At 43.2% G+C, this 22,922-nt stretch overlaps 1 protein-coding gene across 1 annotated transcript; it reads right to left on the reverse strand.

Moving 5' to 3' along the window:
- Positions 1 to 6,592: 6,592 nt before the first annotated feature.
- Positions 6,593 to 22,367, reverse strand: LOC308372028 (ER degradation-enhancing alpha-mannosidase-like protein 3). Its single transcript, XM_080847122.1, has 20 exons — positions 21,731 to 22,367; positions 19,054 to 19,099; positions 18,383 to 18,483; positions 17,235 to 17,274; positions 16,581 to 16,693; positions 15,674 to 15,827; positions 14,690 to 14,824; positions 14,355 to 14,460; positions 14,047 to 14,144; positions 13,696 to 13,821; positions 12,338 to 12,421; positions 12,101 to 12,184; positions 11,790 to 11,914; positions 11,274 to 11,439; positions 10,790 to 10,944; positions 9,118 to 9,238; positions 8,629 to 8,802; positions 8,229 to 8,394; positions 7,927 to 8,118; positions 6,593 to 7,748 (listed from the first exon to the last, which is right to left on the reverse strand). The coding sequence occupies exons 1-20, from the start codon at positions 21,874 to 21,876 to the stop codon at positions 7,495 to 7,497; spliced, it is 2,586 nt and encodes an 861-aa protein (XP_080703248.1). The 5' UTR covers positions 21,877 to 22,367; the 3' UTR covers positions 6,593 to 7,494.
- Between the last annotated feature and the right edge of the window lie 555 nt (positions 22,368 to 22,922).

A 22,922-nucleotide genomic window follows, 5' to 3' on the forward strand; every position in this document is an offset into this window, starting at 1 on the left:
CAGTCTCTCCAGGTAGAGTTCGTGGGCAGTCTGAGCCTGCGCAACTTCGCGGTAAGCCTTACTAAAGATAGCGGTGTAGGACTGTGAGATAACCGATAGAGGCAGGGAACTCAGCTGACAGACAGCGATTACCTCGTAGTGACATGAAGCCAAGGGAAAAACCACGACGTTAGGCCGCATGCGTAATGGCGTAGCAGAGGTGTGCTTAGAATGGTGTGTGCTAGCAGGTAAGTAATAATAATAATAATACAGTTTATTTGTATAGCACCTTTCATCCAAAACAATGTAGAGGTTCTTCATTCCATCAAAACAGGAACATGGGCCTATATGTAAATGTAAAAATATATGTATAAAAATATTGTGTCGTATTTGTCCACAGTTAAAGAAGAAGAACATTAGACAACACATACAAAAGTAACTTTGTTTATTTTACAGAAATAATTCCATCAACTAAATTACTTTGGTCCAACTGAGATCTCACTAGTGCCGTTTGTAAGCACATGCACGTTCTTAGAATGGTGCTAAAACAGGCTGGTCTTGGCACCAGTGAGGAAGGTGACTCTACACTTTTGCTGTCCCCAAAAAGAGTCATCATCTTCTGAAGCATCTCCGTAGGGATTGTTACTGTTTGCTACTGCATACTTATACTGCCAGACACACAAAAACAGGCGCACCATTTTGCTCCAGTCAGCAACTCTTATCCAACACAAAAGGATCCACCCTCCAAAAGTTGGAAACATTAGAAGAAGTAGGTTTTAATATATCAACATAGTATCATAGCTTAAATGTGTTAAAGTCACTTACCATGATCCATAACAATACTAGTAATAATATTCTGGTGGAGTTGGATGAAAGAGAGAGATGAAGAGATATATACCTCTTGGGTAGGGAGTCTTTTTTTGGTTGGGGATCCCTGGATGAGCCTCTGGCGAAGGGGAGGAAACATGGAAGTGCCTGGAGCAAAAACTGAAATTTGTTTCAAAACCAATATATGAGACAGAAAGGAGGAGGAAAACAACTTTTGCTTTAAAACTAACAGTTTTTCAATACAAATTGTTCGATGACAACAGTGGTCTTTTGTGTGTATAATACATTACTAAATGCTGTTCATTTTGCACGTTCACCGGTTTATTTTCATATTATCGGTCTGATCTGTATGACAAAAATGTTATCTTTTGCCACATTTAAATATAAATATATTCTGAATAGCAAGCATTGTCCTTGGTTTGTGCTTCATGCTTATGTTCCCTTATCTCATGGACTAAAGTTAAAGGAAAGTTCAGATGGAGGGTTCATGATGTACAAGGAAAGAAAAGAAAATTCTGTCAATTCTGACCCAAAGTACCTACCTGGGATGTATTTTTGTCGTTCGCCTTTGTCGGGGATGCCAACTGTGGCACAGCGTCGATTGTGTTGATGGGCCTCAAGTGAACCAGCTCCTGTTAGAGGCCTAGGGCGCTCTCTAGTGGGCAACACTGGAAGCGCAAACTGCAAGAACAAGTGTCACTTGGATCAAGATAAACAAACTCTTCATTTGCTGCTCTTGGGCAGCGTCACATAAAAATCCACCTGGGTGAGCACAATATCGCCCCAGTGCTGCGTACCCAGTCCCTTGTTGTTTTATCTGTTTACTCATGACTGCTCTACCATATTTAACAGCAACCACAATCTGCCTGCCTGCCTGCCTCCACCCACCCACCCACACACACACACACACACACACACACTTACTTTCTAACCCCCTTTCTCCCACAACAAGGACTGTCCATGTTAAATACTGGACTCTCATAACTATGGACATTTCCTTTCTCAAATGTGTGACATTTTCTGTTTTAGGCTAAAAAATATAATTAGTTTTATTGGCTTCAAAATTACAATAAAAGGACAATTCCCATCTTTAAATGTAGTAATGATTTGACTAAAACCAGTTGTCTGCTACCCCTACTAAAAGACATTTTAATGAATGATTGCACATATGCCGTAGATGGGAATGCATCTGACCTCCTGGTCAGGATCCTTTCGAGTCACCAGGTCAATAAAACGAGTGGTGGCATGTGCTCTGTCCCCATACTGACCTGAAAGAGACACATTTTGACATAGAAAAAACATGCTTCCAAAACATATCAGTCTACAGTACAGCTCTCTGATCTCATATCATCTCACACACTTTTGCTTGATTTTAACACCTGAGATGTCCCAATATTTGTCGCTATCAGGATTTAATTCAATTGATTTACCTGTAAAGAACCAATACAGCAAATCTCAAATAGGTATTCATCACTTATAGTATGTTTTTACCTTGCTACCTTAACTTTTGGGGAAAAAACTATTTTCCTTTCGGCAGTCATTTTGATCTCTGGTATACAGTATGTAAACTCTCTAACTTCAAATCTATAGCTATGACCGAGAAAGACTGACAATAGAACTTAAGTCACCTGACAACAGTTAAGAAGGAGAAATCCAGTTGTTAAGTAAGAAAATAACACATTTACACAACTACTTGGCCCTACCTGCATCTTTGACCTTCTGGTCAGGATTCTTTCGAGTCACCAGGTCAATAAAACGAGTGGTGGCATGTGCTCTGTCCCCACACTGACCTGAAAGAGACACATTTTGACAGAGGAAAAACATGCTTCCAAAACAAAGCAGTCTACAGCTCTCTGATCTCATATCATCTCACACACTTTTGCTTGTTTTTTTTTGCTGAGATGGCCCAATATTTGTCGCTATCAGGATTGAATTAAATTGATTTACCTGTAAAGAACCAATACAGCAAATCTCCTTTAATGTATATATGTGATCAATAGGTATTCATCACTTATAGTATGTTTTTACCTTGCTTCCTTAACTTGTGGGCAAAAACTAAATATAAATATACATAGTAAAAACATTTTGGCAGCCATTTTGATCTCTGATATACAGTATGTAAATTCTCCAACTCCAAATTCAGTGCCCTCCACAATTATTGGCACCCTCAGTGAATGTGACCAAAACAGGCTATTAAATGCTGTTTATGCTCATGGTCTTTCACTCAAAATATTCACAAAAATCTTACCTTTTCAAATTATTGAAAGAATTATTATTTTTTTTTATCATTATTATTATTTTTCTGCCACAATTATTGGCACCCCTAGAATATCTTATAATTAAAATGTAACTGAAGTTTATTTCCGGGCATGTTTTACATTTTTAAGTACACCTGTTTGATTAGGAACTCTTAAGTGGTCAACCATGACTTCCTGCTTCACAGGGGTATAAATATGAGGTGACACAGGCCAAATACCCTTGGTCATTCATCAAGATAGGAAAGACAAAAGAACACAGTGTCGAAGTGCGACAAAAAGTTGTTAAGCTGCTGAAAACTGGATATAGGGATATAAGAAAATATCGAAACAGTTGGAAATACCCACTTCCACAATCAGGGCAATAGTTAAGAAGATTAAAGCGACAGGAGATGTATGGAATCAGCCCTTGAAGAGGACCTGTCTGTAAATTGACCCCACGCAACATGAGGATGATGGTTCAACGGGCAAAATAATCTCCAAGTATCAAAGCTGGAGAATTGCAGAGGTTAGTTGAGTCCTAGGGTCTGAAAGTCTCCAGAACTACCATCAGAAGCCACCTACATCACCAGAAGTTGTTTTGGAGGGTTTGCCAGAATAAAGCCTCTGCTGTTAATCAACATCAAAGGTGGGTTTGGCGTTGACAGAAAAATAGCCATACAATAAAAGCACCTCATACCCACTGTGAAGTATGGTGGCAGATCTTTGATGTTGTGGGGTTGTTTTTCTTCCAAAGGCTCTCAACATCTTGTTAGGATACATGGTATCATGGACTCCATCAAATACCCGCAGATATTAAATGAAAACCTAACAGCCCCCTCTAGGAAGCTTAAAATGGGCCGCGGTTGGACCTTCCAGCTGGACAATGATCCGAAGCACACCTCAAAATCAACACAAAAATGGTTCACCGACAGCAGAATAAAGGTTTTGCCATGGCCACTACAGTCGCCCGACCTAAACCCCATAGAAGATCTGTGGGAAGAGCTGAAGCCGAATCTACAAGTGTTGACTTCAGAATCTGAAGGATCTGGAGATATATTTTATGTATAGGAATAGTCTCAGATCCCGTGCCGTGTGTTCACCAACCTCATCACGCATTATAGAAGACTCCGTGCTGTTATCTTGGCAAAGGGAGGCTGCTCAACATTACAATAAGGGGTGCCAATAATTGTGGCACACCTATTTTGGAGAATAATAGGCTATTTAGTTAATGAAAAAAAAATTTTTTTTCAATAATTTTACTTCAATGAAAAGGTAAGATTTTTGTGAATATTTTAAGTGAAAGACCAAGAGGCTAAACAGCAAAGACATATTTTTTCATAACTTTTTTGGTCACATTCACTAATGGTGCCAATAATTGTGGATGGCACTGTACCTATGACCGAAAAAGACTGACAATAGTACTTTAGTCACCTGACAACACAGTAAAGAAGGAGAAATCCAGTGGTTAAGTAAGAAAATAACACATTTACGCAACTGCCCTACCTGCATCTTTGACCGATGAATGTAGTTGAAGGCCTCTCAGAAAATGGTCATGAGATTGTACTCTGCACAAAAAAAGTCACAACTACAATCAAAACTAGACTCGCAAGATCAGCTCATTTCCCCCAATTAGTGTCTGTTTGTTTCACCTGTTAGGTCGCCTGCTTCGATCACCTCTTATTTGAATTTGGGCACTAAATTTGGTTGCCTTCTTCCAAAAATCCATGTTTGACTACATCCATATATGAAGGGGAAAGCAATCAATGTGATCTGAGAGCATCAGGATGGACAGAATTCACAAATGGAATGTACATTGTGACATCACAATCTGATTGATTCAAAATGAAATAACTAAAATGCCATAATAAGTAAAGTTAGTTGTTTCTTCTTTTTTGGTTCACTGGTATGTCACAAAATCGTTTTCTCTTGTCGTAAACAGTGTCAATAATCGGATGGACTGTGTTATCGACAAACGTTTGTGTTGTCATGTTAGTCCATTATTAAACGGAGCATATCGATTATTGATCCATTATTAAACTTAGCATTTTGATTGTTTAACAGAATGGCCGATGTTTGACACTGTCCGATAACTGACATAGCTACGCTACACATCTTCACACATACACACACAAGTGGGCAAATATATAAATGAAGGTATTCAGAATGAATTCAGTCACAAATCCATTTATTATCAGACAGACAGACTAGATCAGTTGCAATGAGAGCCAACAGAGGACAGGAGACCACATCAGAAGCTCATGCTTGTACAGTAGAGGGACTGACATGACTTTGGCACTTCGCTTTCACTCATCACACCCTGCACAACTCTCACATGGCAAAATAGTATAATCTCAAGTATATATGAAGATATATAAACATCTCATTTGAAATGCACATTAAAATATTTCCTTGCTCCATTTAAGAATATCCCATTGAGTGGTTTCAATCAAGCCATTTAAACATCTTAAAGCACTTAACATATGTAAGATGTTGATCCCTCCCTCCTGGGGTGGGTTACAGTACAGTTGAGCCCTTTCTTGAAGACGATGTACACTGGAAGCTTTCTCGATAGCCGACCCTGGAGGGTACAGCCAAGATACCCAAGTCAGAGTCCGACTAGAAGGACACTATGCTTGTCTTAACAGACTGTGCTGTGAGGTACCAAACCACTCTTCTAAACAAGCAACCACAAACCCAAAGCTACTGTACATCATAACTAGCATGAAGTATGACAAACAGTTCAGAATAAGTCAAAAGGATCAGAAAGAAAGGTAGTGTCCTTACGGCCATGGGGCATAAAACCTCAAATGAAGGAATGAAATGTACTAGAGCCTCATGACTGATTCTAGCCTGTGTGCTTGAAAAATGTAATGGCTGCTGTGTTTTTCTTCATGACATGGTCTTACAGTACCAACATGAATGCCACCATAGTCACACGCTCACACCTCTACGAACATGCTTAAGCTGGGTTTGATTTCTAAAGTAATCGAGAAACAAATGAATGATGGTAAAGAAAAGAAAAGGGCAATTTTACAACAGTCACCTGACTCTTGCCTTTTCTTGAAGTCCTCCCTAAGCAACAACATAAACATTCTCCTTCTCACACGCACGCACACACACACACACACACGCACACGTTGACGTGTTAAGACAGGTGAGGAGCTTAAGGGTTCTTGAGACCAAAGTGCTGGGGGAAAAAAATCAGTCACAGTAGGCAAAGCTAGTAAGCAACAGTCTGCCGTCATCTGCAACATTACATCCAAAATGGCTGCCATCTGGTGCTTGGTTGTCACAGAGCTGTGTGTGATCTTAGGCATCTGGTATTAGTCAGTGCCATCCCTTACATGCAACATGTGCATCACGTATTGGCACACAGAAAACAAAAACATAAACAAAAGAAACTTTGTGTGGTAGTGATCAAACAATTGCACGTGTACATGGAGAACATGCATGCATGAGCACTCACTCCAATCTCACACACACACACACACACTCACTCACTCACTCACTCACTCACTCACTCACTCACTCACTCACTCACTCACTCACTCACTCACTCACTCACTCACTCACTCACTCACTCACTCACTCACTCACTCACTCACTCACTCACTCACTCAAAGTCTTTGTTGTCCCTGATGCTTCAGTACTTAGACTAAATACAAAAGTGTTTTACCTGACTGTAAGGTTACTGGCCTCTATCCTCACTTTCCAAACTTTTACTGACTGCATATATTGGTAAAAAACAAAAGAATAACAAAAATAAACAAAGCAAAAATGATATCACAAGTTTGGTCATTGGCTTCCCAGCCCTCCCGAGAAATCACTGGTTCCCAGTTATCCAAGTCAAAACAGTTTGAGCCATTAAATTCATAGAAAAAAAAAAAATACATCTGCATTTATTGGGTCTGTTGCTTCAAAGCAACTGTGGTTTTCATGATTTTACCAGTAACTTCCTCTACTAGTTTAAATGGGCCAAGGCTCCCAGAGAGGAGCTGTACTCTTATTCTATAGAGAACATGGTTAAGCCCAAAGATGTCACCCTAACCCCTGTAAGGAAGCAAGAAGGTCTCCTGCCATGGAAAATCACTTCCACCTTCCCTGCACCATGGGAGCAGAAGACTATCAGTCCGTGGCCTAAGACTATTTAATTACCTCCATATCCATTGTCCCGTTCCATTTGTTATGCTAGAACACACAAATTACACAGTTCCACTACCCTACTAACTATACACGATCCATCCCTTACACTAGTGCTTGAGGTCTGAGTTTCCTTTCAAAGTCATTCAGAGACTCTACCACAAGGTAAGAGCCAGCAGCTTAGAGCAGAGCAGAGCCCTTCAAAGGGCGAGCCGGTGCGCTCGCTGCCTGAGCACTGATCCAGGACCAGTGCCTGGTCCTCGGCAGCCGTGTTGCGAGTGGGGGATTCCGTGTCCGGGCTGATCGCAGGTCAGGGGTCGGCTTCAGGTTTGTGGTTTGGCTCTGATCCACACGCTGGCTGGCTGCCATCTTGTGAGGCACTACAGTGGCCTGAGGGAGAGCTGCTCTTCTCCTCTTGCTCCTCATATTTCTTTTTGTCTTTGGTGTCTGTTCCCTCGCTCCCAGGCTCGAGAAGGAGGTGAAAAGTGTTGCCATCTCCACCGCCCTCCTCCATCTCTCCCTCTTTCGCCAGACGAAACTTGATATTTAGCTTCTCTGTTTTTTCTGCAATGCAAGAGAAAAAGGATCTTCCTATACGGTCATTTTTTTAAATGTACATTTGTATGTAATGTATGCCTTTATGTTTGTCTCAATCAGTACTGTCATCATGTTGGCATTACTTGGGCAGGAGAGAGACTTATTGGTTTGGGAAAAGTGTGAATGTCTGTGTCTGTCTGAGTACCTCTGCCAAGCTGGCGTTCTTTGGGCAGTAGCAGCACATCCACGTTGCCATGCTGGTGTAGGGCAGAGGTCAGCTCGGCCCCCTCTCGGCTGAACAGGAACACCAGAGGTATTGTGATGTCATCAGTGGCCACCCCATCCCCCACCATCTGGAACAGGGGCGTCTCCTCAATGCTGCTGCCCTCTCTGTGGTCTGGGGGAAGTGGTTAAGGTATTGTGGGTGATGTAGTTTATTTAAATGTGCAAAAAGAATGGTATGATACACATTACAAACTACATTTCCGCTGGCTGTGGGGACCTTACCTATGAAGATGACACCTGTAACCCCGGCTTCCTGTAGTCTCCTGGCTTTAGCGGCAAACATGCAGTCCCCTCTCAGGGCCAAGGCGATGTGACCCGTCAGGGTGTCTGCATTCTCTATGGGGCCACAGGCTGTGTAGGGTTCGCTCTTCACAATGCTGCCCTTCACCTGCAGAATACAGGGGGAAATAGATTTTGAGGGAGAGAAAGAGGTGGCAAAAAAGCATATGGACTGGACCCTTCTGTTCATATATATATATAGTATATCAGCATCAAAGACATGGAATAAATGGTTTTAGTAGGTGTCAGCCAAAATAGACAGACACTAATTGGCTGATGTCTCCAGATGGGTGTATTTTGGCTTGTGTCAGTGCTTTTTTTTTTTTTTTTTTTTTTTACTCACCCCATGCTCCTGTTTGGTAAGGTCCATGCCAAATTTGGCCGGTCCGGCCGTCAGGACAGTTCTACCCAGAAATGGGGGAGAGATGACCTGGACTATGAGGGGGACCACCTCCTCCTCCTCGTCTTGGGTCTGACTGAGCTCAGCCACCAGCCTTACCCTGTACACACCTTTCTCCTGATCACACACACAAACACACACACCCACACACACACACACACACACACACACAGGGAGACAGACAGAGAGGAAGAGAGAGAGAGGGCAAAGACAAAGAACATATTTTACATTCAATAACGATTAACTGCAACAATCAAAAGATTCTCCATTTCCAGAATGAATCCAATAATATGATTAAAACTAGAAAGAAATATATTGTATATTCTAAATAGCATACTTTATATATAGTTTGAATGCCATTACTGTTCCATTAAGGGTTATGACCACTACATATCTATGTAAATCCTCTCAGGTGCCGGTCGGGAGTCTTACATGTGGCCCTTTGCCCGCGGTGCCAGTTGCGGCCTCGTTGAGAGGGGTGAGGGTGATGCCCATGCTCTTCAGGAACTCTACTGGCTCCAGACCGGTGTCATGCAGAGGCAGCTCAATGCCCCTGTGAGAGCCAAGAGAACCAAGACAGATAAATCATCAGACCCAGCGGCGAGGTAAAACACCAAGCCACAAAAAAAGACAATGAAATGTTTTGTTTCCCCATCTGAATATTTAATGTCAAACGTCAAAGCCATTTTTGTTCGCTAATGTATCCTTCGTTAGCTGCATTAAGAACTTGATGGCTTATCGGAATAAAACACAGGTACTGGGTGAGCACAGAGGGCAATTAATCATTCCAAGTGAATAATGCATTTTGGGAGAAAATACATAATTACCAACAAATTATAAGCACATGGTTAAGCATTCAAATCTTGCTACCCCACTAGACGAATACCCCAAAAGCAGGGTTCCCACCCATTTTCATTAACAACATTTAAAACCTTCATGACTTGTCAATGACCCTTAATGACTTTTCTATGACCCTTCACAACGTACAAGGTTGGGCCTAATTACTGAATGAAAATTGCAACCCTTTCCATTCTTTTACTAACAGGCTAGTTGGGCTACAACTGGAAACTGTATCATGCTGCAGAAACATTATAATTGGAAGAATGCAATAACATAATTCATTTAAGTAAACCTATGACCAAAACAATTAATGACTGAATTTCATGATTTGTTTTCCAGGCGTGGCAAACGTGATTTCCATGACCGTGTAAACCCTGTCAAAAGGAATCGCTGAGGTATGACGGATAAAGAAAATGAGAAACAGTGATGCGCACAAACAGTGAGAATGTCAAACGGGACAAATGTTCATACGGAAAAACACACAGAGAGGCAACATTCAAATGAACACTCATTCAGCACTCTATGTTGCTCTGAGTGTGCAAAAGAGACAAAGGTACTGCTATACATGACTGACTGACTGATTGCTACTACATCAGACTATATACATACACTATATATAAGTAAACATGGCATTAACAGGCCAGCGTCTGATTGAGTAACTTAAACTGCATGTATGGCACAAAGCCAAACATTCTGTTGTAAGAGCAGCTTATTATGGCAGACCATGGCAGTCATGTAAATGCTACCATCTGTAACTCTATGAGCATGTTGCTATCTATAACTCCAAGGTGACTTTATGGCATCCACCCCCTCTTTGTTTGAGGACTATAGTTACCATGGAAGCACAAATGGCCTTTGGTTAGCATTCAGCAAATCTAATTATTGTTAACATGAGCTCCAGCAGATCTACAGCCTCCATGCACAGCAGCAGTCTATTGCGGGCACCTCTTTGCACTCCTTGGTGTTTTGAGATCACATGTGCATACATGTGTTTCCTTGCCGCAGTAGCCCTTTGCCAGAGGACACAGTATCTGTTCCTGGAGGGCCGTTCTGCGCACACAGTTCCGTGCCAACTACCTCTGCGTCATCAAATCACCCAACTGTGCAAGTCTTCAACTCATTCACTCTTACCGATAAGACCATTGAACACTAGATGGCTGTGGCACCTTCTCATGCCAAAAAAAAACCCCTCCAGCAAAAGAACACACACACTCCCAGACAGGCACTAGATAGAGAGCTGGGAGACACAAGACAAAAAGCTCACCTGACTGGCGAGGCGTGGTAAGCCCTGCCCACCCCCGTCAGGTACTTGTAGCCGTCGCGAATGCTCTTGGCGAAGGAGGGGTTGTTGGGGAAGAGTGTCTGGGTGCTGGGGCACGAGTAGGTGAACAGGTCCTCCCCATGGTTGCTCAGCTGCTCCTGGGAAGCACACAACAGAGAAACAATTGAGACGCCTTCACATGGGGCAGCCACAGTCAAAGATGGTTCTCTTGGAGTTTACTACATACACATTCCTATCTAGTCATCTCTAGAGGATCCTCCAATTCAGAATAACTTTGAACTGTATGTTCGGGGCTAACCAACCGCACAGGACAAAGAACAATAAAAAAAACCTCTAGATGACGCTCTTATAACATATTAGGTTCCTTAGGTAGCTTATTGTCAACAATGAGCTTGACTGTCTCTGTACAAGCAGTGGTTAAATGCATGCATTGAGCTGTTTGTGTTTTGAAGTAGGGGGGTCTTACCGTATGGTTCCCCTGGCAGGGAAGCTGGGTGGTGGACAGAGACACAGGAAGCAGGTGGGCCTCAGTGGTGAAGATGTAGTTATCAATGTCCAGAGGCAGCTGGCTCTTCTCCGAGAACAGCAGGTAGAGGTACTTAAACATCTCTGCCAGGAAGAAAGAATCCATCCTGGGACAAAAACAGAGTGATGAATGTTTATGTGTGTGTGTGTGTGTGTGTGTGTGTGTGTGTGTGTGTGTGTGTGAGAGAGAGATACTAATGGATGTTTCTAGAAGAACACAGGAATAGGGGATAAGGAAATAAAGTAGAAATAAATATATATACAGTACAAATACATGTATATATGTATATCTCTCTCACAAATGACCATGAAACATTAACATGAAAATACATAGTACAGTGCACAAACATAACTAAAAGGACAAAAGATCTTTAACATAAACCTGCCACGTATTAGACTACTGTTTTCTGTTAGACCCAATTCTTCATGTTCTACCCCTCTGTGGCGTGTCCTCTACCTGTCCTCATGTGTGCCCGTCCTCACGTCCTGCACGGCGGCGAAACCACAGGGGACGCGAGCGTGTGTGTTCAGCTTTTCCACGATGGACTGGCCCACTTTCAGATAGTACGGGTCCCCTGTTGCCTGCGGAGGACATTTCACAGGGAGTCAGTGTGCTGAAGACAGAGTTTAACTGAAACAACCAGGCCTCGCACAAGAATATTTGAAAACATTATTATTCCTTTTTGATTAAACATTATCCAGATTATGACTGGTTAAGCTCTAGACCTCATCGGACTATAATCAGAATTCAGTTCATTCTTTCAGTACCTTGTAAAGGAAGTAGGTGCTTTCTGCAAACTCTGGCCGCAATGGATGCTGGCCCCAGTGGACCCTGAACTCTGTAGTGAAAGCCTGGCAGAGATGAAAAAGACAGAGAGAGAGAGAGAGAGAGAGGATTCACTGAATAGATCTAGTGACTCAGGCATATCAGTCGCTCAAGTTACTTTTCACTAAATTGTTCCTGTAATGGAGGTTCACATTTCTGTGTGGCAGTGTGGTCTTTACCTCTGGCAGAAACTTGTGCTGCTTGGTGACCTGATACAGCATCTCGTGGGTCTCAATAGCTGGTTTTAGATCACCTCTTAACACCTGTAAACACGCAAGGACACAATAATTCAAAGGAAGTGCATATGCGCGCACACACACACACACACACACAAACACACACACAGACACACCTATTAACATGTGGAAAAAACTGTGCACATTGTCAAACCACTATTTTTAGTTGATTGTGATCATATTAACATAACTTTGCTAACTTTTAACTTCTCAGCTAACTTTTGGGTAAGCAGTCAGTCTTAAAATGTCTTCCTGTTGTGGTAGAAGCTGCTGAGATTCCACCTGGGAAACTTAATGAAGCAGAGAGCCAGGCAGTCAAAACAACGCTGCCCACTCCCCTGGTGGCAATTACCAAGCAACCTGGTGCTACTGATGACATCACCCAGCAAGAGGTGGCTTAGAGCCTGCAAACATCCAAACATCCATCCACCTCTCGAACCTCTAGGACTGACTGTATGTGTGTGTGAGAGTGTGTGAGTGAGCGCGCAAGCGTGTGTTTAAGTGTGTGTGGGAGTGAGAGTGTTTAAGTGTTTTGCTGTGTTTCAGCCTGTTTGTATTTGCAGGTAAACACTGACACAGTGATCTGCAGATGCAATGTTGACAGAGTGTGATCTGTGAGTTTGTTTGAGAGAGTGATCTGTGAGTGTGTTTGAGAGTGTGATCTGTGAGTGTGTTTGAGAGTGTGATCTGTGAGGGTGATCTGTGAGTGTGCTTGAGAGTGTGATCTGTGAGGGTGATCTGAGAGTGTGATCTGTGAGTGTGTGATCTGTGAGGGTGATCTGAGAGTGTGATCTGTGAGTGTGTGATCTGTGAGGGTGATCTGTGTGTGTGTGATCTGTGAGGGTGATCTGTGAGTGTGATCTGTGAGGGTGTTTGAGTGTGTGATCTGTGAGGGTGTTTGAGTGTGTGATCTGTGAGGGTGATCTGAGAGTGTGATCTGTGAGTGTGTGATCTGTGAGTGTGTTTGAGAGTGTGATTTGATCTGTGAGTGTGATCTGTGAGTGTGTTTGAGAGTGTGATCTGTGAGGGTGATCTGTGAGGGTGATCTGTGAGGGTGATCTGTGAGTGTGATCTGTGAGTGTGTGATCTGTGAGGGTGATCTGTGAGGGTGTGATCTGTGAGGGTGATCTGTGAGGGTGATCTGTGAGTGTGTGATCTGTGAGGGTGATCTGTGAGTGTGTGATCTGTGAGGGTGATCTGTGAGGGTGATCTGTGAGTGTGATCTGTGAGTGTGATCTGTGAGTGTGTGATCTGTGAGGGTGATCTGTGAGGGTGATCAGTGCACGTGTCTCTGAGGGTACCTGCAGTCCAGGGAAGAAGGCGAGCAGAGAGTCCATCCAGCTGCGGACGTTGACAGTGGGATTGTGCATGTGCACATTCAGCAACAGAGGCGGCTGGCTGATGTACTTCATAATGGCACTATAGTGCTGCGGGCATAACACACGCGCACGCAAACGCACAGGCACACAGGCACACACACACACACACACACACACACACACACACACACACACACACACACACACACACACACAACACAACTCAAAACTGAGTACAGAGTCATGTTGTTCCGTACTGTGGTGAATTAATATGAATAAAACTAAACATTTATGTAACACTTTTTAACAGGCGTACTGTGGAGGCACACTTACAGTGTTGAAGCGCTCTAGATACACATTGTCTCCCAGCAAAATGTAGGCCTTCATGAGATACTCATAATAAGAGTCGATGCCAGCACCCACTCCACTATCTGAGGGCAGAGATATCAAAAGAGAGAAAGAGAGAGAGAGAGAGAGATAGAGAGACAGAGAGAGAAAAAGAGAGAGGGAGAGAGAGAGAGAAAGAGAGAGCGAGAGAAAGAGACAGAGAGGCCATCATTTTTTTTTGCACACAATTAGCATGTGTGAGGAAAGTACTAGGACCCATACTGGACAGCAGTATGCATGTTGCACAGACTCACCCCTGCGGACCCAGTCTCCATTATGGATGTTGATAACTGTTCCAACGAGGTCACTTCCTCTCTGTCTCTTCTCCCAGAGCACATCTAAGGCCTTTCTGGCAGTTTCCTGTGGAGAACACGACACAATATCATCAAAACACACACACGCAACACCAAACTAAATCCCACAACACACACATAGAAAACTACTACAGCTCTCACACACACACACACACACACACGCACACACACACACACACACAGAATACAAATTCATATCTTTTTCTATATTTTTGTGTTTTCCGTTCCCCCAACACACATTCATCACAACCGAACTCCAGAGACAGGGGGCGTACCTCAAACACAGAGTCTCCAGACAGTCTGCTGAGAGCCGCAAACTCCAAGATCATGGTCCCCGCGCACGCAGTGCAGGTGTCCGTCTCCGTGCCTGTGCGGGAGAGGGGGTTCAGGACCCCGTACTTTAGGTTTACCTGCAGAGAGAGGGGGGAAGGGGGCGGTGGATTTTAACCATCAGAGGGAACTAGTGTAGCTACAACAAAAACTTGAAATAAAATGAAGTAATTTCATAGGATGGCGGTACTAGCTCACATTAATGCAGTCAAGACACGTATTTTACACACTGCAGACTCAAGTCAACTCTGCCCCTTCCAGTCCGTTACCTGAGAGAGTCTTACTATTGGCAGACAGCCAACTACACTTTGAATGCTCTTGGAGTAGTAATTAGTGGCAGCTGTTTTTTCTAGTGTTCCACTGTGTCTAAGGGAGGAGGAGAAGGCATCTCCAGGCTGTGATTATGTAGTGTCATGAGTTTACACATCATGAGACATTTCTAGCCTGGCCTCCCATGCTCACCCTAAGCTCAGAGTCTGTTACGCTGTGCAATCAAAAAACTGTCCGACCACACAGACAATGTAAGCAAAACAGGGGGAAACCTCAAAAAAGACAAAAAGCGATGTGGCAGCAACTTTTTGACCATGTCTGTGTGTCATTACCATGAAGGTATTATACAAGTCTCTACATGTGTGCGTATCAGAGATGTTGTTCAGACATAGGCAGCTAACGGTCGCTTATCCTCTTGCCCATGCTTATGAGAGTATGAGTGTGTGTGTGTGTGTGTGTGTGTGTGTGTGTGTGTGTGTGTGTACGTGTACGTGTATGTGTATGTGTATGTGTGTACGTGTACGTGTGCACAAACTGCTGGGGGAGGTAACAATTCAGAAATGACCTTCAGCTCTGACCGCCTGTGAGTGTGTGTGTCTGTGTGTGTGTGTGTGTGTGTGTGTGTGTGTGTGTGTGTGTCTGGTGTGTGCGAGAGTTACCCGTGGGTAAGGCAGGCCGCTGGTGGTGTTGAAGGCTGGCAGCAGCCGGTGGCCGAGGTCTTTGGCCATGTGCAGCAGCTCGTCCCTGTACCACAGCATCCTGTCCCCTCTCTGCCTCAGCAGGTCAGCCATCACGTGCGCCCCCAGCAGGCCACTGCAGGAACAACACACTTCTCATCACACTGACACCTTCGGTGCTTTTTATGGTACAACACATTTTCACACCTTTCAAAAAAATCCCGAAAATATACATCAAAGTTTATGAAATCTATAGAATTTATATAAATCTCAATTCAGATACCCACTCTGAGCAGCAACACTTCAAAGGACATTTGATCACTAAGGATTTATCAGTGAAGTTATTTTCAATAAACGCACCGACTTCATTATGCTATACCTGACGTCTTGTGTAAAGCTGTACAGACAGACTGTGTCTGTGGGTTTGTTCAACGCTGTGCTTAATATAACAAATCCCCCCAGGTGTCAACTGAGTCACAAATCTGTGTTTTTCAATTAAAACCCCTGGGCAATGAGAGGACATGGGGATAATGCAGAGTCGGGGTGTGAATCGAGTGTGAATAAGCTGGGGGGGATGAGTCAGCGCCACAGGTTGGGAACTGTGCTCTGAGAAGGGAAACTTTAATTAACAGCAATTAATGACTTGGCTTAGTTGAGAAGCTCAGGGCAGAAAAGTGAGGACAAGGGGGCATTATCCCATGGTGGCTGCTAATCACTATAACAGTTTTTAATCAGCTAATTTCAAGTTTAGCTCGGGAGACATATGGTAGTTTTCATAAATGTGTTTTAAAAGATTTGGCCAATTTTGAGTATTGGAGGACTCATAATAATCATTCTCAGGATAAGCAGTGTTGGGACTGGAAATTTTGAATATATGCAAGAAAGTTACCCTAAGACACGGATATTGGTCTCAAAGACAGAGACGACAATGTCGTTGTCCAGTCGAACGTCTCTCATTGTCTTCTTTACCGCGTCCTCAAACTCATCCAGCTTGTTCAGGACCTGTGCACAGGAAAAAGGAACAGTATTGTTATTACAATTTACCCATTATTCCAAGTAAAAAAAAACACATAGTATTCTCTGTCTGGCTGATGAGATGGAGAATAAAATGGCATAATATGGACAGAGACAGTGACCCAGTTTCATTTGATATGGACAGATTCTCTAAAACAAGAGGCAGTTCTAAGTATTGATTTCCTAGCAGCCGCTGGATAACACAGAGTGTGTTTACCAAATCCACATAACCATTTTCCACAATGTATGCTTTCCACTTTAAAAGCCATCCTTTAAACTACAATTCATTACCTTTCTTGCTCATAATGTTAAATTAGTATCAACCTCTAATGTAGCCTTCTCCAAAAGAGAAGCTGGTGAGGTTGAGTTGTAGCAACATGAACAGTCATTAACATCCTTCCTCAATTCCATTAGCTTTAAACCAGTCCTGATAAGCTCATGCAGTGCACGGAAACTCTCGCTTTTGTGAAACTCAAGTCTTTTGAGTTTGAGTATCCAGTGACGAAGAATGCCTCAACAATATACTTACCACAAGGGTATCCAAGGTGTCGATCAACGTGAGGGAGAACCTAGAGAGGAAAACCAAATCACAATGAGCAAAACCAGAACCGCCATGAGTGGACTTATCACTCTCCTATGAGAACTGTTCCATAGATAGCAGCAGGATAATTGAACAGAAATGGGGTGACACCAAGAATCCACATTCCATGATGAATTCAATATTGCATTCAATTATATTAATGTCATATATGCTACAGGCTTTGAATTCGTAATAAGCTATTAATCCTCGCTGTGACACATACACTCACACACATTCACTCAGCAAACTGGACTCCAAGGGGAAAAAAAAGACGACCCATTTTGGAAATGTTAAATGTAAATTGATGATTACCATGATATATCTGGAGGGGGGAAATCTATCCTCAAAGGAAGACATGGGGGAGGCTGACAGAAAGAAGAAAAAGAAAGAAAGACAGAGCGAAAGAAAGAGAGAGAGAGAGGGAGAGACAGACAGAAAGAGAGATAGAGAGAGAGAGAAAGAGACAGAGAGACAGAAAGAGAGACAGAAAGAAAGAGAGAGAGAGATAGAGAGAAAGAGAGAGACAGAAAGAGAGAAAGAGAGATAGAGAGAGATAGAGAGAGAGAGAGAGAGAGCGAGAGAGAAACAGAAGTAGGGCAGGGCTCAGGGGGCCTTTTCTCATCCTTCAGTGAGAGCACAAAAACATGATCTGATGAGAGGGTGATCTGTTCTGTCACCTCACCTCCCTATAGGGGACAGGCGGCCACGCACAGTCCAGCCGAGATGCTGCATGAATGCGCTTGAGAACTCAGCAGCACTCTCCCTATCACACACTACAGCAGGGCACAGGTCTCTGTCTGTTCTATGCAGGTGCAGTGGAGGTTCATCACTACTGCAGGAATATAAGGGTATCTACTGATGTATTTAATGAGGAAATGTGCCACGCCACAGTTAAACATCTTTGACTTCCTTTCTTTCAGCATGATGCCCTGAAACCATAAAAGAGAAGAATGTCCACCAGCACTATACCATACGAGTGCTTGACAAGATGGTGAGCCCATGCTTGACAGATTGTCAGGTTCCTGGTGATCCCCACTGCTAACGAAGAGCGCCACGAAAAAACACATGCGCAAAGTGGACGTTCATTTTGCACTCACGTCCCAAGGGCGTCGTCAATGTCTCCGCGACTAGGCTCCAGTCCTCTGACCCGACCCCTGCAGCTCAGTGGCATCAGCTCATCAGCAGGGTAGGCGTACTTCTGCATGGGACCACAAAGCCCAGTGACCATTGACATTCACCACCAATCGCACACAAAGCATTTAACAGATGATTCACTGTATGAAAGCAGGTCATAACATCCCTTGAAGGACGACATGTATGAAAGGTAAAGGAAAGAATTAGGTATCTTTTGGAAATGACTTTCATTGGATGGATATTTTTACCAGTAGGACTACAGACCAACTACAGGGTATCCACATAATGCCACGATCATGGCTAAATGGACTTAATATCGAATTGCAGTTTATCATGCACTGCCATGCCTCCTAAGGAAACAAACTAGGGCTACTGCTCTGATTACCTAATATATGGGATATATGATATATATAAACTGTATATGGGATGGGGTGAATACATAGAAAGACATAGAAAGAGCTCCTCGTTCAAAGCATCCTGGATGATCAGACTACTGAGGTGAAGCATGCAACACACACACGTACACACAGACAGTTCATGTGAACTGTGGAATGTTCAGTCTGTCTTTCACTGTAATGTACAGGACTGCTTTAACATCTCAGGTCCTTCATGGGCCCATGACTTGGTGCCTTACCATGTAGCTGCCATATGCGTGGTCAAACATCTCCAGAATCTGGTCCCTGAAACACAAAAGAGTTCATGAACTGTCATGGTAAATGGACTGCATTTATACAGCGCTTTTCTACTTCTAGAAACACTCAAAGCGCTTTACAGAGGAATGCCTCAGACATCTACCCCTTCACACACCGATGGCAGAGGCTACTATCGAAGGTCTCAACATGCACATCGGGAGCATTTCAGTGTCTTGCTCAAGGACACTTTGACACTTGGTGAGGAGGAGTCGGGATCGAACTAGCAACCTTCCAATTGCTGAACGACTCCTCTACCTCCTGAACCCCACCCATGACATAAGTGCATGCATGCATTTCGCTGATCCGCCCACACTCACCTTGGCCAGTACAGAGTGTATGCCTGTCTAATATCTAAATGTTTTTTTTTCTTCACACTTAGAACATCAAATGCATTAGTTCTCCCCATTCAGCCACAGCAATTATTCATTAATAATAAATGTTATTTATGAAACACTGTGTTGTTGAACTTTTAATTGTTAAGCCTGCACACTTAAGAGACAGTGATAAAACACAAAACCTTTGACTATGAATGATTTGTGAAAAATGCAATTGCTTTTAGTTTGAAGTAAATAGCCTACATTATAGAAGCATAATGGAAGCATACATCTGCAAAAACCGGGACGTTTAGTTGTTATAAGATTTTCATAAATATAAATATAAAAATAAAGAGCAAAATTACTTATGTGCCCTCATCCCCAACCACACTGTAAACATCATCTAGTACTTGAGCTGCTGATGGCTTGCTCCCATGCATTGCAGGAACCATGCTCAAACAACTAGCCTATGCCTAATCTAAACTAAAGAGTACACAGAACAGTCAACAGCCACTGAGACACAGTACTGGTCTCTATGCTATGTGCTGCTGCTGTTGTAGAAACCCCAGAGAGCGACTCCTCGGAACTATCTCAGATGGTGTGCGAGCTGGCCACAGACTGCCAGTACCACACTAAAGCCTGCTACGTCTGTTCCTCTCCAGAGTGTGAAGAGGAGGTGGATGGGTAAATAACATTTCTCCTTATTCAGCATCAGGTGTTTCATCTCACCACGCCCTTTGACGAGATGAGACAGTTAGGATTTAGAGCCTTTTGTGGTCTGAACAGGTTTGTTTGTTTTGTGTACGTATGTGTGTGTGTGTGTGTGTGTGTGTGTGTGTGTGTGTGTGTATGTGTGTGTGTGTGTATGTGTGTATGTGTGTATGTGTATGTATGTGTGTGTGTGTGTGTGTAAGAAAGAAATAAAGAAAGAAATCTTTCAGCCAACCATCCTTTTGGGGCAGCCTCGTCCTCCCCTGTAATAATACATACAGCCTGTACTGGGAGCCCAATCCTCTCCAATAAGAAAAGAGGACGGATTTGAAAGAGCTAAAACACATCATTCTCTACCGCATGGTCCACACTACAAGCCTGTGTAATGGGCTTGTACTGACTCCCTTTTTGTTTCATGGGAGCACGGGGAGAGATTTGGAAATAGCATTCACACATGGGGTAGAGAAGGGTGTGTCCACAGGGGCAGATGGCAGCACACACTGTGATCACTGATAGGTGAAATACACCTCAGGGGGCAGCACCATCTTCACGAAAAAGAAAAAGAAAATATTGAGGGAGTAGCAGGATTTAATAGAAAAAGTAGAGAACATCCCATAATAACTAACATAACCTTTTGCAACAAGGGCACTATCGTTGGTACACAATCACAAGCTGCTAATTGAGGCAATGACAGCTTGTTATTTCATGTGGGAAAAGGCTACTTTTGCAGCTGTTCCTCTTACACACAGTGCTGCCTATTGCACACTATCCTACCTTGCAGCTCAAGAGGGTCCTGGAATAAGCAGTCGACTTAGGTTCTTAAATTCTGCAAATCATCCATCATTACCAGACAGTTGTCAGTTGATAGCTGGGTGTCCTCTCCTTCAGTCTAGGTCTTTCATTCAACTCTCTGCATTCACACTTGACAAAAGGCATATGATAGCTGATTATGATGTATACCACTCTCTGCTCCTCACCGCTGACAGGAATGGACAGTGATCATTGATCACATACTTTCTCGGCTTACAGCAATCAGGCTGGACCGGTTGTATGGCGTAACACCTATCCCAGAAGCGGGAGCTTTAATTCCAGCAAAATTAACAATCGCTAATGTCTCAGACTCGCCTTATACAATCACGACTCAGTAATTTACACTAACACAGACCCTCTCATCCGAAGCGACAAGCAATATTGGCAACTAACAGGATTGGTCCAGACATGCAAGTCAACGCAGAGAGTGCTGGTGCTGGTAAACGGCGAATGTGTGGATTCTCATCACATTAAAAAATGCAACTTTCTCATCATACACTGCTTGGTGAAGCATCTGCTCTCTGTGCCAGGACAATTGGCGTTGGGCTGACAGATGTCATTATACTGAACTAGTTTAAGACTCCCACTAAGCCGAGGCTTTGCCCAGACGAAACGTTGAGAGATAACAGCCTTGTGTCCCCACTGGTCATGTTTGTGAGGTTGATCCACAGCAAACATTAACCGCCTACGCATCCTAGGTCACTGTGGGAGGTAAAGTGCACTACCACATACCCAATTGTTTAAAATCTCAAGGAAATAGTTCTTTTCAGAAGTGTCCTCTTACCTTATTTTGTTCTTATCCTCGGCTGACATGGCCTGATCGTCTAGGCCAGTCACTCCGTGCGACAGGTTTATGACGATGAGCAGTATTATCAGAATCATTCCAAAACCACGGCACGCGTGTGAATCTCTGACCATTCTGTTCTCCATTTGAATGTGAACGATGTTGATAACTAACAAGACGTTGTGGAGAAACACTTTCTGTATACGCTTAATTGTCAATGTCTCTTTTTGGGGGATCCATACCTGTCAAAGCGACTCCTGGACAGTTAGCGTAAACGTTATTCAACTAGCGACAATATTTGTTCACGTTAGCTAGTTAGCTAGCTAATATTAAGCTAATTTGTGTTCAGGGTTTCAACCAACTTTGACCCCTATCTTGTTCTGCACCTGTTATCTCCCGAAAGCCGTACCCCATCAACCTTGATGATAGAACAATTTAACAAGACATTGGTTCCTGGTGAAACCAGGCAGATTTTAAATGTGATCTAACTAAGCCACTGCTAACAATACTAGGACAGGGAGCTACCTAGCTATGCTAGCTATGCGAATTGCACAAGTAACTAGCAAGCATAGCAAACTAAATCTCATGCATTGCAACATAGAGCAGACCTTTTCCAGTAAGTGTCCTGATGACAACAGTTCAAAACGCAGTGTTGTCAGTGAACGACAACAACCGATGACAGTTGACCAATGTCTACTAATGACAACCTCAACGATAGAGTTGTGTGATTGTCCAGCTAGCTGTCAAATTAGCCTCTATCTCGTAAACACTTCCAAATTGGCTACTTATGGCTAGCAAGTGGGCTGAACCTACTGTCTTGTAGCTTTGGTTTCATGCCTTTATGTGCTGAACCCCACACCTCGCTTATGTTGTTCTCGAGAGAGAGAGATGTTCCTGTAAAAGACACTTGAACGCATCCAACTCCTGAGGAGTTCCATTCTTAACTTCGACCCCCGATTGCCGAAATTACTATTGCACAAACTGAGAGAGCGTCGAGCACATTGCTTTCATTCAACAACGCTGCACTTTTCTGTAAGAATTTTCCACTGGGAAAGAATGTTTAGTCGTTTAGTCCCACGAATGGCAAGTATCTAACGTTACCTACATTCCATATTAACGTTAACAAAATATCTGCTGCCAGTAAGTCCAGCTGGAAATTCTACCGACACACTGGAGTTTCATTGGTCCCTGT

The sequence above is a fragment of the Sprattus sprattus genome (assembly GCF_963457725.1).
Source record: "Sprattus sprattus genome assembly, chromosome: 11".
NCBI classification, from domain to species: domain Eukaryota; kingdom Metazoa; phylum Chordata; class Actinopteri; order Clupeiformes; family Clupeidae; genus Sprattus; species Sprattus sprattus.